The sequence below is a fragment of the Siniperca chuatsi genome, linkage group LG17 (genome assembly GCF_020085105.1).
Source record: "Siniperca chuatsi isolate FFG_IHB_CAS linkage group LG17, ASM2008510v1, whole genome shotgun sequence".
In the NCBI taxonomy this organism is placed as follows: domain Eukaryota; kingdom Metazoa; phylum Chordata; class Actinopteri; order Centrarchiformes; family Sinipercidae; genus Siniperca; species Siniperca chuatsi.
This window is the reverse complement of record NC_058058.1, coordinates 3,520,367-3,538,644: the sequence shown is the minus strand read 5'-3', so window position 1 is coordinate 3,538,644 and position 18,278 is coordinate 3,520,367. Positions and strand designations below refer to the sequence as shown.

The window sequence follows — 18,278 nt, the reverse complement described above, 5'->3', positions numbered from 1 at the left end:
GTAGGTTTGATTTGATTAGTTTTAATACGTAACTCAGTTGTTAACACGGTTCATTTTGAATGAACAGTATAATCACACACCATCGAGGTCCTTTCTGTTTTAGACAAGAAATCTTTATCACACTGTAAAACAATATAAACCTGACATCTGTCATATTAGGTTATGTATTTTTTTACTTTAAAACTCAGATATGTTTGTAGTTTGCTTAGCAAACATTAATGCATCAGAGGAACAAAATGTCACTTTTAACTTTATCTTTAGTACTGAAACCTGTCTGTTGCCATGGTTCAGCAGCGATGCCTGTTTGTTACCATGGTTACTGAGCTCAGCAAAGGAGGAAAGAAACAATTTCCATATCAACATCTGGCAGTCTTCAATGCTCTATAGTAATGTATTGAATATTTACTGTGCGTCATTATACTCCTTATTGTTGATCAATAAAGCACAGACAAAATATAAGTTTCATCAAAACTCACAGTTTCTCTCAAATTTGTTCTCACACCTCAGCAGAAGTAGTTTGCCCAGTTGTCATGGAATCTTTTACCTTTGAAGCCAACGTGGACAAGAAGTCCCAAAAATGTTCAGAGGAATGGGAATTCGAAAATCTACATTTCAGTGACGACTGAGCAACTCCATCTGCTGAGGAAGATCATGTGATATGACTGAAAGCTCCACAAAAGTGAGTACATGGACACTGTGGAGAATGGGTTTGCTGTTACCAAGATTGAGAATGAATTTTCAGTCTCTTTGTATTTGTCGGGTTTCTGAGTTGCATGTAAGGGAAAATGTGTTGTTGCCGCTGTGCCAGAGAGGGCCAGCCTGTGAGGCCCCAAAAGGTCCCTGCTCGGGGGGTAGCACTTTCCAAAAGTACAGGAACTTTGGGGGTGGGGCTTGCTGCCATGGTGTAAAGACTCAGCTCCTGCGCTGTTGGCAGCCACGGTGGAAGATAGGCTTAGGACTGGGGGGGAAATGGTGACTGAGTATACAGGGCCCTGATTTGAGGAGTGCCCACAAAGATACTAGAATGAATAGCCGTGGATGCAGGGAGGGGCCCATAGAGACTGCTGATGTACAGGGTCCAGAATTTAGTTCTACGCCCCTGGTGGAAGACACAGAAATGGATGACCAGTCGATTAAAGTCAAGCAATTATTACCCTTGCAAAAAACTAATGTCAGCTACATGCTAATGCCAAGTGCTAATGCTAACCACTATTGTGTATGTTGTGGCTGTTCTTGTATCTGAAAACAATGAAAGGAAATCCCAAACACTGTTGCTTAATGCTGAAATAATTAACTAATGGACAGGTACTCATGAAGCAATGATTCAGTACTCAGTAACCACTCAGTTTGATGCACCAATCTACTTGAGGGGGCACAAAAAGGCTAAGTAATCTTAAACTAATGATGAAGTAATAAGGGACTACTTAACTTAGTATGATGTATTACTTTACTTGCATAAAAACTGTAAGTAATGTTTAAGTAATTAGTAATGAATGAGCTGTTACTAGTTTTGTGCTGTTCACCGGCTGATAGTTTAACAGGAACAACTCATGAAGAAAAAGGTCAGTATGATCGATTCAAAGATATTCATGAACTAATCATTACCTAATGATTCACTAGTATATCCTCTCCCAGTCCATTCTCTAGTAACTCATTGTCTACTATGTAGTAATCCATTGGGGGTTATTAGTGAAGTACTTATTAACAATGTTTTTGAGTTTTAACAGTTTCATTTCACTTTGATGATGATATGTGGATACCAGAATCTGCAACCAACCTTGCTATACATTAAAGATTTCTGGGTGTATATGTTATATATCAGAATCAGAATCAGAAATACTTTATTGATCCCCGTAGGGAAACTCTTTGTTACAGTAGCTTGCCTTTACGTCAGTGCACACAGGAGAAAGTACTAGAAAACGATATGATACACTATAAACACAATAAAACAGGTCAGAAAATAAATTAAGTATCATGTCGGTATAAGTATAAGATAAACTAAGTGTCGAGTACCAAGTGGGTTTTCTGGATGATGATGAAAGTACAGTATAAAATACAATGTAACTAAATGTGTAATAAGTAATAGTAATAATAAGCGGAGGTGCATGTACTGTCGAGAGTAATAGAGGTATATAATATCAATAACAATAAATAAGAAAAACTAACATGGGAAAACTAATATTGCACAGGAGTAGTACACAGAATATTGCACAATTATTATTAATTATGGCGGAGAGGTAATGCTCAATGTCCAGTTTAATGACTTAGGGTCAAACAGACTAACACTTAGAGGGAGGAGTTAAATAGTTTGATGGCCACAGGCAGGAATGACTTCCTGTGGCGCTCTGTGGTGCATTTTGGGGGATGAGTCTTCTGCTGAAGGTGCTCCTTTGCTTGACTAGCACGTCATGGAGCGGGTGGGAGACACTGTCCAAGATGGCAATATGTATGTAATATGTCATATGAATGGCATATGTATGTAAATAACTGTATATAGTGTTTTATTTATTTTATTTTTATTCTATTCAAAATATTTATTTAAATTAAAATATTTATACATACAGTGTTACAGTTTTGCAGATTTTGACCCCAAAGCTGGCACAAACGCCAGAGTAAATGAATATAAAAGTGGGTCTTAATTGTAAGGGGAATGGGGAATGGAGATTGAGTGAGCTGAGAGGCAGCCTGCAAAGGCAGAGGGCGGTGAGCGATGGCTGGGGAGACCTGAGCTACGTGGATGAGTGAGGTGGAATGGTGTGGCTTGCTGGAGATGGCTGGTGGAAAGCTGGTTGAGAGCAGGCAGGCAGGCAGATGAGTGTGGTCCTGAAGCACAAGGAAAAACACGATTAGGCAGGAGAATCACACGAGAAAAAGTCACAAGGACATAATGAATCACAAAGTCATGACAGAGGCCTGGAGCACATACTACCACAGGACGACAAGACGATCAGGCGATGAGTGGCTGAAGAACCAGGGTTAATATACTGCAACGTGATGAACTTGATGAGAGGCAGGAGTATGTACTTAGCAGGTAACCAGGAACCAGGATGGAGAGTGAATGAGAACCACACCCACAGCACACATACACACACAGACACAAAGAGACAGACAAAAACACACAAGGGACACCAGGGAAGGAAAACACAGAGAAAACTAGTCACATACAGTATATTTTATGTGTGTGAAGCATGTCATTGTACTCAGTGAAGTGTATCAGTCTCTGCAGTAGCTTCCAGCTGCAGCAGTCACTTCAGTTTCTGTTCAGTCTGACTGAGGGAGGTTTTTGTACGACGCTTTTTCACTGTGTGAACAACCACTGGCTGTTGATGTTGTGGAGACTCTGACAGTAGTAAACTGCTGCATCTTCAGTCTGGACTCCACTGATGGTCAGAGTGAAGTCAGAGTTTGATCCACTGCCTGTAAAACGACCTGGAATCCCTGATGCTCGAGTGCTAGCAAGGTAAATGAAGAGTTTAGGAGTTTCTCCATCTCTCTGTTGGTACCAGGCTAAATAGTGGTATGAGCTACCATAATAAACATTCTGACTGGTCCTACAGCTGATGGAGACGGAGCCTCCCAGAGCAGAGCTCACTGCTCCAGGCTGAGTCACTGTGATCTGGCCTCTGGACTCTGAGGATACAGAGACAAAAACATAAAGCAGCGTCATGGTTTTGTCGGCTTCATTTCAGAGGGACGGATGTTCACAGAGGAGAGGAGCTTGATTCTCTGGACTTTACCTGTGAAGCAGCAGCAGAGGAGAGTCCAGATGAGGACGGAGATCAAAGTCATGTTTTTGATGAGGAGGATTTCTGTGGCTTCTGTTGTCATGAAGGACAGCTGTCAGTCATCCAGTGTTCAACTCTCAGGACTATAAACTCTCCCAGAGCACTGGAGCATGGTGCTGCTGATGCAAAGTGGCTCTCTATGGAAATGCTCTGACTGACTCCAGCAGGGACTTGGATTACTCTGATGATGTTGTTAATCAATGGATCAACCAGTTAATCAGAGTATTTATTAGGAATGTGTTAATGCTCTTTTCCATGTGAATTTGGAAAAGTTTCAGTGGATAAAACTTTTTTTCAGAATTTCCTCTGTTGTGTAAATTCCCCTAAATTCACGAAATCAACATCATTGTCGTACTGAAGTTTCAACAAATTGATTTTTATTATTTTTATCACTAGTCAAGGTTTTGTTTTGCAGTTAATATTTATCTCTGATCATTTTTGAATGTTTATCCGGTGTTGTACAGTGCATTCCTAACAAATTTTGCTTTTGCCTTTATTTTACTGTGAGAGACTTAAAAGATTTTGAAGACATTTAACAATTCAGTAAGGGTTAAATGGTTACCTTTAAATTTGTGGAGTTTCCGACTGTTAAACACTTTACCTCATAACTGTGAATGTGTTAGGTGAGTTGTTGTCAAAGTTAGAGAGCTGTGTTTCTGTCACTGTGGTACAGGGAGGGAGAACCAGACTAGATGTTAACTAAAAGAACATTTAAGTCCTTTAATAACCCAAATTCTGTTTTTTTTCTGCTTGATTTCATAACTGTAGACGTCACTGAAATATTTTAGCTGATGATTGGAATTTAATTTAATTGCAGTGATTCTTGAGTATGTCACATTATGTCTCAAACTGACTAAAATCTTCTTCAGTTAAACATTTTGTTACACTGGAATTTTAATTTAAAAAGTTTCTAGATTTTAAGATTCCAAAAAAAGTATGCTCTCTGAAGAAAATGTTCAGAAAAGTTTTTAAATTTCAGCCCAAATACAGGGACAAGTATTGTTCATGGGTTTTCCTTGATCTTGATCAAGTACTTTACTTAATTACAAATGATTATCTTAAAACATAGCTGTTATATTTAAACAACATGCTGTATGAGTAGGTTTGATTTGATTAGTTTTAATACGTAACTCAGTTGTTAACAGGGTTCATTTTGAATGAACAGTATAATCACACACCATCGAGGTCCTTTCTGTTTTAGACAAGACATCTTTATCACACTGTAAAACAATATAAACCTGACATCTGTCATATTAGGTAATGTATTTTTTTACTTTAAAACTCAGATATGTTTGTAGTTTGCTTAGCAAACATTAATGCATCAGAGGAACAAAATGTCACTTTTAACTTTATCTTTAGTACTGAAACCTGTCTGTTGCCATGGTTCAGTAGCGATGCCTGTTTGTTACCATGGTTACTGAGCTCAGCAATGGAGGAAAGAAACAATTTCCATATCAACATCTGGCAGTCTTCAACGCTCTATAGTAATGTATTGAATATTTACTGTCCGTCATTATGCTCCTTATTGTTGATCAATAAAGCACAGACAAAATATAAGTTTCTCTCAAATTTGTTCTCACACCTCAGCAGAAGTAGTTTGCCCAGTTGTCATGGAATCTTTTACCTTTGAAGCCAACGTGGACAAGAAGTCCCAGAAATGTTCAGAGGAATGGAAATTCGAAAATCTACATTTCAATGACAACTGAGCAACTCCATCTGCTGAGGAAGATCATGTGATATGATTGAAAGCTCCACAAAAGTGAGTACATGGACCCTGTGGAGAATGGGTTTGCTGTTACCAAGATTAAGAATGAACTTTCAGTCTCTTGGTTTTTGTTGGGTTTCTGGATTGCATGTAAGGGAAAATGTGTTGTTGCTGTTGTGCCAGAGAGGGCCAGCCTGTGACTCCCCCCAAAAGTCCCTGCTCGGGGGGTAGCACTTTCCAAAAGTACAGGAACTTTGGGGGTGGGTCTTGCTGCCATAGTGTAAAGACTCAGCTCCTGCGCTGTTGGCAGCCATGGTGGAAGATAGGCTTAGGACTGGGGGGGAAATGGTGACTGAGTATACAGGGCCCTCATTTGAGGAGTGCCCACAAAGATACTGGAATGAATAGCCGTGGATGCGGGGAGGGGCCCATAGAGAATGCTGATGTACAGAGTCCAGAATTTAGTTCTACGCCCCTGGTGGAAGACATGGAAACGGATGACCAGTCGATTAAAGGTAAATCACGTACACCCACATGATTTTTATTAAATGCTAAAACGTTAACTTATGTCAAGCTATTATTACCCTTGCAAAAAACTAATGTCAGCTACATGCTAATGCCAAGTGCTAATGTTAACCACTAATGGTATAACATTAGAATCGTGGTGTTCCTAAGGCAAGGGTTGGCTAAATCGATCATACTAAATGATATTGTGTTAATATCGTCGCAGTGAGACAAAACGTTTTTTTTAAACATGTTTTTCAGATGAAACGGGCGGGCACACTGAACTGCAGGCTGCAGAAACTAGTGTGTTAATACAGTCTATGGTTTACCCCTGCGACCACCAGCAGCACTTATAGTCCTATGTCTCCTGCTGAAGCACACAAACACTATGTTTTGCATATTTATATTTTTGCAGATAAATAAATAGTTGTGGAACCAACTGTGTATGTTGCGGCTGTTCTTGTATCTGAAAACAATGAAAGGAAATCCCAAACACTGTTGCTTACTGCTGAAATATTTAACTAATGGACAGGTACTCATGAAGCAATGATTCCATGCTCAGCAACCACTCAGTATGATGCACCAATCTACTTGAGGGGGCACAAAAAGGGTAAGTAATCATAAGCTAATGATGAAGGACTACTTAACTCAGTACGATGTATCACTTTACTTGGGGTGCACAAAAACTGTAAGTAATGTGTAAGTAATTAGTAATGAATGAGCTGTTACTAGTTTTGTGCTCTTCACCTAGTATATTTTCTCCCAGTCCATTCTCTAGTAACTCATCATTGTTTCCTATGTAGTACTCCATTAGGAGTTATTAGGAAAGTACTTATTAACAATGTTTTTGAGTTTTAACAATTTAATTTCACTTTGATGATATGTTGATTCCAGAGTCTGCAACCAACTTTGCTATACATTAACGAGGGCAGTGAGGGTAGCGAGATAACTGGGAAACACGCAGGTTGTGCGTTTTATATAGTATGTCATCAGCATACAAAATGATTTTATGGTGCAATGACAAAAAACAGACATCTGAAATGCTAATGCATTTCCTGTTGGAAGCAGCCTGTCATAGTCAGCCACCCTATCCTCCCCATCCCCAATGGGGAGGATAGGGTGGCTGACCTGCTGACCTGGATAGGGTGGCTGACCTGCTGCTGATCAGTCTCCACAGCTCAAATACCAGGATCACCCACACCACCAACGGCAGGTTGTCTCCATACACTTGTATGGCCACTGCGTTAAGGCGCCGCGCTTAAAAAGTTAAGTACCTTTGCAAATGTTTCTAGTTACCTCATTTGTTGACCGTGATCTACTTCTGCCTCAGAATTATCCTGTGCCTGTGATCGCTGCTCCTCTCTCCTTCCGGATTCCTAACTGCCTGTCTACCTGCTTCGCCAGCCACACTGCCTTGCCGGCTGACTTCCTGACTCTGTAAGCTACAACCCTGAGCCAGACCTCTCGGACTCAGCCACCTCCACGCCACGGGTCAGCTGTCTGTCCGTGTCTACACATCGCCGCCAGTCCAGGCCTACACGTCAACGCCTGCCCCACGCATCGGAGTCGCTGCCTGTCCGAGTCGCCACATCGCCGTCTGCTCCACACCACTTGTCCACTTCCTGTCCAGATCCACACAGCACTCTACCCGAGTTGGTCCAGGATACGCTTCTCCAGCCACTGCTACTGGATCTTCACTGCCTTCCCGGAGCCGCGGGGAGAGCACCGGATTAGAGAAAGAAACCCATTCCCAGTGATTCCGTGTTATTCTAATAAAGATTGACTTTGTCATTTGATACCCCTCTATCTGTGTTCTTCATCCTTGGGTTCGTAGATCGAACATTATGACACAGCCAAGCATTCATAAATATTGCAATGAGTAGGGAATATACAGAACACTTATGTCTAGTAAATCCTTCTTCCTAAAAGTATATTGACATATACATATTTAGTTTGTGTGTGTGCGTGGGTAAGTGTGTACATTTACACACTAACTCAGTAGTATTTACTCAGTGAAGTGTATGAGTCACTTCAGTTTCTGTTCAGTCTTACTAAGGGAGGTTTTTGTACGACGCTTTTTCACTGTGTGAACACATCCTGACTGTTGATATAGTGAAAACTCTTACAGTAGTAAACTGCTGCATCTTCAGTCTGGACTCCACTGATGGTCAGAGTGAAGTCAGAGTTTGATCCACTACCTGTAAAACGACCTGGAATCCCTGATGCTCAAGCGCTAGCAGCGTAAATGAGGAGTTTAGGAGTTTCTCCATCTCTCTGTTGGAACCAGGCTAAGGCGTGGTTGTTGCTTCAAGTATAAACATTCTGACTTGTCCTACAGCTGATGGAGACGGAGCCTCCCAGAGCAGAGCTCACTGCTCCAGGCTGAGTCACTGTGAGCTGGCCTCTGGACTCTGAGGATACAGAGACAAAAACGGAAATGCTCTATGGAAATGCTCTGACTGACTCCAACAGGGACCTGGAATACTCTGATTATGCTGTCTATTAATGGATCAATACTTTTTTATTATTGTGTCTGACTCTTGAAATTTGATGTAGTTGCAACAATTGTAGAAGGCTTCTCAGTGTCATTAACCAGATTAAAATCCACTCCAATGAATAATCTTGTTGCAATGAAAGTTTAACTGTAATTTTCTACATTCTTATCAGTTCATTCTTCTAAGAAAATTACTCTGAATTACTCCTTATGAAGAAAATATATTCATTGAGTTATTTAAGTTTTAATATTCCGGCTCAAGAACGCTACCACAAATTTTTGGTTCAGTGTTTAATGTGCATGGGTATCACTCGATCTTTCTCCCAGACTAATGATTTTAAAGTCATTTGAATTCTTTTCTATAAGAGTTTTAAAAACTTGTTCAGTAGTAAACGATATTCATTTAAATGTTTCAGTAATGAAGCCTGACTGTTCAGTGATGATTCCTGCTTACATAAAGAGAATGTCACGTCACAGACAGGCAGGGACACCGAGATGGAGACAGAAGGAGTTTATTTGAGATGACAGCCGGAGTTAGCCGGTATGGAGAGAGGGATAGTCTGTAGGAGGGAGATCGCTGGAGGCTAGCAGGGAGATCACTGGAGATACACTGGAGATACACTGAATAGCCACAGGAGACTGGTATGAGGAGTCCTAGATATGAATGAGGTCGGACACTGACTGAGGTGAGTAGTGTGCTTTTGTACCGGCTGTGATTGGAGCAGGTGTGGGTGATTACTGGCTGTGAGGCCTGGCATATCTGTGACAGAGAACAAACACATATAATTATTTATGAGGTTTTGGATTGAGACAAGAAATATTTTAGAAAGTTGAAACAATAAAAGCCCCACAGTCTTCAGAATCAGAATCAGAAATACTTTATTGATCCCCGAGGGGAAACTCTTTTGTTACAGCAACTCACCTTTACGTCAGTGCACACAGGAATAGAAGTACTAGCAAAAAATATTATACACTATAATACAGGTCAGAAAATAAAATAAATTAAGTACCAAGTGGGTATAAGTATAAAATAAAATAAGTGTGAAGTACAAAGTGGGTTTACCGGTTGATGATAATAATACGGTATAGGGTAATAGTGTATGAACTGTCAAGTTAAGTGTAGCTTATTAAGATTATAATGAGACAGATGATATTGCACAGCAGTAATAGAGGTATGAATAAATATCAATATCAGTAAATAGGGAATTTTAAACTCAAAAGATTATATTGCAGAGTAGTATTACACAGAATATTGCACAATTATGTCAAGTATTGCAGAGATGTAATCATCAATGTCCAGTTTAATGACTTAGGGTCATAACACTTAGAGGGAGGAGTTAAAGAGTTTGATGGCCACAGGCAGGAATGACTTCTGTCAGGTTAAAACAACTAGAACATTTCAATCATGCACAAGGAAAGAAAGACAAAGGTGTTATTTAGTTTTTACTCATGAGGAGAGCAAGCATAGATGCATTCAGTTACATCTCCTACTCACTCTGAAGTGCATCTATGCAGCTGCCTCTCTATTCAGTTTAAGGAGATTCCCTGTTACATAGCTTTCTAAGGGGTGGGGGAGGTGTATAATGCTTCATAAACAACAAGACATATTGAGACTGGTCTATCTCGTGAGAGCGGCCTTGGGAGCAGCCACTACTCTTGAGACCATCTGGTGCGGTGTCAGCCTGCCCTGCCAGTCATGAGATAGCAGGGTGCCGTTCTGTTATTCTCACAGACACAAGTTTAATAACACACACACTGCATTGCTGTGAACTTTAAAGGCTACTAGGAATAAAACATAAAAATGTGATAACTTATGTACAGTTTATTCTAACAACTTCCTGTGGCGCTCTGTGGTGCTGGTTGGGGGGATGAGTCTTCCACTGAAGGTACTCCTTTGTTTGACCAGCACGTTGTGGAGTGGGTGGGAGACACTGTCCAAGATGGCATGTAGTTTGGCCAGCATCTTCCTCTCTGACACCACCGACAGTGTCCAGCTCCACCCCCACAATGTCACTGGCGTTATGGATCAGTTTGTTGAGTCTGTTAGCAACCGCTACCCTCAGCCTGCTGCCCCAGCATGCAACAGCATACGGGATAGCACTGGCCACCACAGACTCATAAAACATCTTCAGCATTGTCCGGCAGATGTTGAAGGACCTCAGCCTCCTCAGAAAATAGAGGCCGCTCTGGTCCTTCCTGTAAACAGCTTGAGTGTTCTTAGCCTAGTCCAGTTTATTGTCCATGTGTACTCCCAGGTACTTGTAATGCTCTACAATGTCCACACTGACCCCCTGGATGGAAACCGGGGTCACTGGTGCCTTGGCCCTTCATTGATCCACAACCAGCTCCTTAGACTTTGTCGCATTGAGCTGCAGATGGTTCTGCTCACACCATGAGACAAAGTTACCCACCACAGCCCTGTACTCAGACTCATCACCACCGCTGATACATCTCATCACAGCAGAGTCATCAGAAAACTTCTGAAGGTGGAAGGACTCTGTGTGGTAGCTGAAGTCCGTGGTGGAGATGGTGAAGAGGAAGGGAGAGAGGACAGCCCCCTGAGAGGCCCCAGTGTTGCTGACCACGCTGTCCGACACACAGTGCTGCAGGCGCACGTGCTTTGGTCTGCCAGTCAGGTAGTCCACAATCCAGGACACAAGGGGGGCATCCACCTGCATCGCTGCCAGCTTCTCACCCAGCAGGGCTGGCCGGATGGTGTTGAAAGCACTGGAGAAGTCAAAAAACATGATCCTCACCGTGCTTGCCGGCTTGTCCAGGTGGGTGTGGATTCGGTTCAGCAGGAAGATGATGGCGTCCTCAACTCCCAGCCGGGGCTGGTAGGCGAACTGAAGGGGGTCCAGGAGGGGTCTGACCATGGGCTGCAGCTGTTCCAGCACCAGTCTCTCCAGGGTCTTCATTATGTGGGAGGTCAGTACCACCGCTCTGTAGTCCTTGGAGCCACTGGGACACGGCGTCTTCGGCACAGGAACGAGGCAAGATGTCTTTCACAGAACAGGGACTCAGGCTCAGGTTGAAGACATGTTGAAGGACTCCACATAGCTGGGAGGGAAAGGCTTTGAGTACCCAGGGGCTAACTCCATCGGGGCCTGCAGCGTTGTTTGAGTGGAGTTTCATCAGCTGTCCTCTCACCTGGTCAGCAGTCAGGCTCACAGTAGAGGTTACAGGCGGAGGTGGGGGGGAGTCATTAGTGTGAAGAGTGCCAGTAGCCTGTGAGCCAGGTGAGGGGGGAGTAGGACTTTCCCAGGAAGATGAAGGAGTGGGGAGCAGTGGACTCAGAGGTATCTGAGGGCCAACAGCAGCTGAATTAGAGGGAGGATGAGCAGGAGCCGGTGTGTCGAATCTGTTAAAGAACAGATTATGTTTGTTGGCTCTGTGCAAGCTGCCGTCAACTCCTCTGCTGTCAGTTGGTCTGAAGCCAGTGATACTCTACATGCCGCTCCAGACCTCTCTCATGTTGTTCTGCTGGTGTTTCCGCTCCAGCTTCCTACTGTACTTCTCCTTGGCCTCCCTGATCTTTACCTTCAGGTTACCCTGGATTTCCCTCACCTCCTCCCTATTACCATCAGTAAAGGCCCTCCTCTTGGCATTCAGGATGTCCTTGATGTCCTTTGTTACCCATGGTTTGTTATTTGGATAACAATGGACCATCATAGTTGGGACATTGCAGTCCACACAGAAGTTAATATAGCCAGTAATGCACTCAGAGAGCCCGTCAATGTCATCTTATATATGATTTTTTTAAACTCTAAATCTTTGATTTTTTAGTTTATTAATTAAAAAATATACACCTGACTAAAAAGTCTTAACTTTTTATCTATAGTACTGAAACCTGTCTGTCGCCGTGGTTCAACAGTGATGCCTGTCTGTTGGCATGGTTACAGAGCTCAGAGAGGGAAGTGAAACGTTTCATATTAGTTTCATTCCATCTGAGGAAGACCAACAGAACCAGTAGCCTCATCTGCTGCAGCCAACAGGGTGGAGTTTAGTTTCCCTCATATAAACTTTATTAATCTCTCTCTCTGCAGTGTTTCGAGTCACCCCCACCCTGACGGTGCTGCCCCCCTCCAGCGAGGAGCTGCAGCAGGAGAAGGCCACGCTCATGTGCCTGGCCAACAACGGCTTCCCCTCAGACTGGAGTCTGGCCTGGAAGGTGGACAGCAGCAGCAGCAGCAGTAGCAGCAGCATCTAGGAGGAGAAGAACGGCTACTACAGCTGGAGCAGCACCCTGAGGCTCCCTGCAGACCAGCCGAGGAAGGTGGGCTCTGTGACCTGTGAGGCCATCCAGGGCTCTCAGACTCGGGTCTCAGAGATGCTGAGGAGAGACCAGTGTTCCCAGTCCTGACCTGACTCTCTGGGACTCTGCTACTGGTTTTACTCTGCTACTGCTCTCAGTCTGCACTCTGCAACACTTTCTCTCTCTTTCCGTCATCATATCGTTTTAACATAATTCAACTTTAAGTAGTGACGTTTCATTGTTGTAATAATGCTCATGTTGTTAATCCTGCGAGAAAATTAAAACGTAATTTCAAATTAAATCATATTTCATGAAAGATGCCTTTTCCTTTATTTTATCAGTGCAAGATTATAACTGATGTCAGTTTAAGACTTTCTCATTACTGGTGATGGTTTTATTAATACACTCTGGGATTACATTAATGCAGGTATAAACAAGGTGTGAATGATGGATGAAAGGGGGCCATTTTCCTAAAATCGTTTAAAAGTGTAGTTTACTTAAATCTACATTACTCAGTACAGTTTAAAGGATTAAAAACAAAATAAGTATTGTCAGCATTAAATAATATCACATGGTTCTTATCTCAGATTTTTACACCAAAGATTTAATGTCAGTGTTGCATGTTGTTGCATTTGTCATTATTTACATGATGCTTAAAATGTTGTTATTGCACTGGTCACTGGTTTTCAGATGTAAAAATATTCTTATATGTCATTATATCTTAAAGTTTATTAGCTGCAGAGAGAAGACTTTATTACCTGTTTTCTCTGTTTAGAACAGATGTAGTTTTTTTTTAACTTATATTTTGAGTGTTCTAACATGGGTTAACCCTTTCATGGAAAATCCCCCAGGTATCTCTAAAACCTGAGGTAAAGCTAGATTTCCTATTTGGTAAATGTTTTATTTGCATGAAGACGATATACTCTGTCACGGTTTACAGACAGGCAGGGACACCGAGATGGAGCCAGTAGGAGTTTATTAGGAATGACAGCCGGAGTAGTGGGTATGGAGAGAGGGAGAGTCAGTAGGAGGGAGATCACTGGATGTAAGCAGGGAGATCACTGGAGAAACCACAGGAGACACAGGAAACAGGGAAACACTGGAAACTAGCAATATGAGGCCCTTCTTCAACTAGTCTGAGGAATCCTAGTTATGACTAAGGTCAGACACTGAATGAGGTGAGTAGTGTGTTTTTGTACTGGCTGTGATTGGGACTGATGGGGAGCAGGAGTGTAATTGGGAGCAGGTGTGGGTGATTACTGGCTGTGAGGCCTGGCATATCTGTGACATACTCAGTCATGTCAATAAATCTACAAATGTTTGAATAAAAATGATTTCAGGCTTTGAAATAAAAAGACTCAAAAATAACAAATGAATATATGAAACTAACAAAACATGAACGTGATCTTAAATTTTGCAAAATCTACACGTAGGTGTATTGAATTTAAATAAAATACTCAACCTCAAATAAAGGAAAACTTATGAAACCACTAATGTCTCACTGTATTAAATTATTTATTATTGTGTCATTGGAATGTGTCTTCATTTCTTTGAAACCCCTCAGTGTGTTTCACTAAAATATAACTTTAAAACTTTTAACTGGGTGAGTTTAGTTCTCATTAGTTATTTATATTTTTATTTGGAATTCTTTCATTTAACTAAACATTTTGTATGATCATATCAGCACAAGCTGCATTCAGTAGCTATTCTATAGCTTTGGATCAAAATACATGACCTTCCTCAGCAGATGGAGTTTTTGCATATGCTTTATATATGTGCAGTTATAGTCATATATGTAGATATAGTTACATCAAAGAGGTCACTTATGTCTTTTGTTATTATTACAATTCCTATCCATCTTTTCTTTAGAGGACACAAGTTTTTATATTATAAACAATATTTTCTGATATTTGAGGATGTACAGGTTTTGTTTGGGCCATCTTTGATCATGAAGGTTTCTGATGCTGATCTGTGTCTTCATATTTTCCTTTGAGTGCATATAGTTGAAATAGCTGTGATCCAGTATGAAGCTGAGGTCAAAGGTCATGACCAAGACTTTTCTCATTACCTGTCCCAGTTTGGCTCCTTTCTATTCATTGGAAAATCAGATAACATCATGGGATTATAATGGGACATGAATGGATGGTGAGAAGCTGTGATGGAGAAAGTCATTTGATTTCAACCAAAATCATTTTTGTCATTGAACTTATTTTACTACATGTTCATGAGTGGTTAAAAGAAACAATGGTTAAATGTTTAATTTGCTTGATAAAATTGTCTGTGTGTGTGTGTGTGTGTGTGTGTGTGTGTGTGTGTATAATTTATTGTATATAATTTTTTACTACATTCCCTTGTGCTGCTGTGTCAAATTGAATTTCCCCTACAGGGGATCAATAAAGGTACATCTTATCTTATCTAATCTTGATTTGCTCTAAACAACTGAATTTTTCACAAAGAACATTCTTGGCCTTGATGCTTCTTGTAAAATATTGGAAATCTCAATCTGAAAAGAGTTTGAAGAGTCCAGCACTGTTTGTTTTCTCAGTGATAAAAGTTGCCAGAAGGTTCAGAAACTGTCTGTGTCCACAATGAAACTAATGATGAAATTTGATGTTTTGGTATCTGTAATGAGTCTATTTTTTACAAACTTTCAAATGTAATGATTTTCCAGTAAGTCCTGTGTGTAATTGTTTCATCCTGTAAATCTGAATTGGTGTGTGTGTGTGTGTGTGTGTGTGTGTGTGTGTGTGTGTGTGTCAGTGAAGTGTATCAGTGTCTGCAGTAGCTTCCAGCTGCAGCTGTCACTTCAGTTTCTGTTCAGTCTGACTGAGGGAGGATTTTGTACGACGCTTTTTCACTGTGTGAACACATGCTGACTGTTTATATAGTGTTCACTCTGACAGTAGTAAACTGCTGCATCTTCAGTCTGGACTCCACTGATGGTCAGAGTGAAGTCAGAGTTTGATCCACTGCCTGTAAAGCGACCTGGAATCCCCGATGCTCGAGTGCTAGCATAGTAAATGAGGAGTTTAGGAGTTTCTCCATCTCTCTGTTGGTACCAGGCTAAATAGTGGTATGGGCTACCATAATAAACATTCTGACTGGTCCTACAGCTGATGGAGACGGAGCCTCCCAGAGCAGAGCTCACTGCTCCAGGCTGAGTCACTGTGACCTGGCCTCTGGACTCTGAGGATACAGAGACAAAAACATAAAGCAGCGTCATGGTTTTGTCGGCTTCATTTCAGAGGGACGGATGTTCACAGAGGAGAGGAGCTTGATTCTCTGGACTTTACCTGTGAAGCAGCAGCAGAGGAGAGTCCAGATGAGGACGGAGATCAAAGTCATGTTTTTGATGAGGAGGATTTCTGTGGCTTCTGTTGTCATGAAGGACAGCTGTCAGTCATCCAGTGTTCAACTCTCAGGACTATAAACTCTCCCAGAGCACTGGAGCATGGTGCTGCTGATGCAAAGTGGCTCTCTATGGAAATGCTCTGACTGACTCCAACAGGGTCTTGGATTACTCTGATGATGCTGTCTACAAATGGATCAATACTTATTTTATTATTTTATCTGGAAATTTGATGTATTTGCAACAATTCTTGAAGGCTTCCCAGTGTTATTAACCAGACTAAAATCCACTCCAGTAAAAAAAGTACTAAAAATGTAACTTTTATTTTCTACATTCTCATCAGTTCATGTTAGAAAACTACTCTGCATTACTCTGTATAAAGAAAATATTTTTAAGTTTTAAGTTTTAATATTTTGGTTCAAGAACTTTGCCAAAAATGTTTGGTTAAGTGTTTAATGTGCATGGCTATTACTCGATCTTTCCCCAGACTAATGATTTTAAAGTCATTCGACGTGTTTAATTTTATCAGTTTGAAAAAGTAGTTCAGTAGTTAACAATATTCATTTGAATGTTTCAGTAATGAAGCCTGACTTTTCAGTGATGATTCCTGCTTACGTGAAGAGAACAAACACATAATTTTTGAGAAATGAAGAAAAAAACACATATCATCGTTTAAGAGGTTTTTGATTGAGACAAGAAATATTTAAGATAGTTAAAACAATAAAAGCTTCACAGTCTTCATCTAATGTGTAATATTTTGCGATATAAAACTCAGAATATGAAGAAAATGCCTCAGAATAAAAGTCTGCCAGTTCAAACTTTTTATCTTTAGTACTGAAACCTGTCTGTTGTTGTGGTTCAGCAGTGATGGCTTGGTTGCCATGGTTACAGAGCTCAGAGAGGGAAGTGAAACGTTAAAGAACAGTTTCATTCAATCTGAGGAAGACCAACAGAATCAGTCCCTGTCCTCTAAGCTGATTGGTGTCTCCTAGGTGATGCCCGTCCCACCTTGACGGTGCTGCCCCCCTCAAGCGAGGAGCTGCAGCAGGGGAAGGCCACGCTCATGTGCCTGGCCAACAAGGGCTTCCCCTCAGACTGGAGTCTGGCCTGGAAGGTGGACGGCAGCAGCAGCAGCAGCTGGGAGGAGAGCAGGAGCCCCGGGGTGCTGGAGAAGGACGGCCGCTACAGCTGGAGCAGCACCCTGAGGCTCCCTGCAGACCAGTGGAGGAAGGTGGGCTCTGTGACCTGTGAGGCCACCCAGGGCTGCCAGACTCCGCTCTCAGAGACACTGAGGAGAGACCAGTGTCCCTAGTCCTGACCTGACTCACTGGGACTCTGCTACTGGTTTTACTCTGCTACTGCTCTCAGGCTGCACTCTGCAACACTGTCTCTCTCTTTCTGTCATCAGATCGTTTTAACATTATTCAACTTTAAGTAGTGACGTTTCATTGTTGTAATAATGCTCATGCTGTTAATCCTGCAAGAAAATAAAAACGTAATTTCAAATTAAATCATATTTCATGAAAGATGCCTTTTCCTTCATTTCATCAGTGCAAGATTATAACTGATGTCAATGTAAGACTTTCTCAGTACTGGTGATGGTTTTATTAATACACTCTGGGATTACATTAATGCAGGTATAAACAAGGTGTGAATGATGGATGAAAGGGGGCCATTTTGATGTTTAAAAGTGTAGTTTACTTAAATCTACATTACTCAATACGGTTTAAAGGATTAAAAACAAAATCACTCGGTTCTTATCTCAGATTTTTACACCAAAGATTTAATTTCAGTGTTGCATGTTTGTCATTTGTCATTATTTACATGATGCTTAAAATGATGTTATTGCACTGGTCGATGGTTTTCAGATGTAAAAATATTGTTATATGTCATTATATCTTAAAGTTTGTTAGCTGCAGAGAAAAGACTTTATTACCTGTTTTCTCTGTTTAGAACAGATGTAGTTTTTTTAAACTTATATTTTGAGTGCTCTAACATGGGTTAACCCTTTCATGGAAAATCTCCCAGGTGTCTCTAAACCCTGAGGTAAATGAGGATTCCTATTTGGTAAATGTTTTATTTGCATGAAGACAATATACTCAGTCCTGCCAATAAATCTACAAACGTTTGAATAAAAATTATTTCAGGCTTTGAAATAAAAGACTCAAAAATAACAAATGAATATA

General features: G+C 41.2%; 1 pseudogene and 3 gene segments (V, D, J or C); 3 read left to right on the top strand and 1 right to left on the bottom strand.

Annotated features, from left to right (window-relative positions):
- Nucleotides 1-18,278, top strand: part of LOC122864322 — a 44,911-nt gene that overhangs the window by 16,144 nt on the left and 10,489 nt on the right.
- Nucleotides 5,891-12,851, top strand: LOC122864732 (annotated as a pseudogene).
- LOC122864297 lies at nucleotides 15,589-16,140 on the bottom strand. The segment is given in 2 exon segments: nucleotides 15,589-15,929; nucleotides 16,037-16,140. Coding segments are annotated over 2 exon segments (423 nt in total).
- Nucleotides 17,057-17,608, top strand: LOC122864325. The segment is given in 1 exon segment: nucleotides 17,057-17,608. A coding segment is annotated over 1 exon segment (249 nt).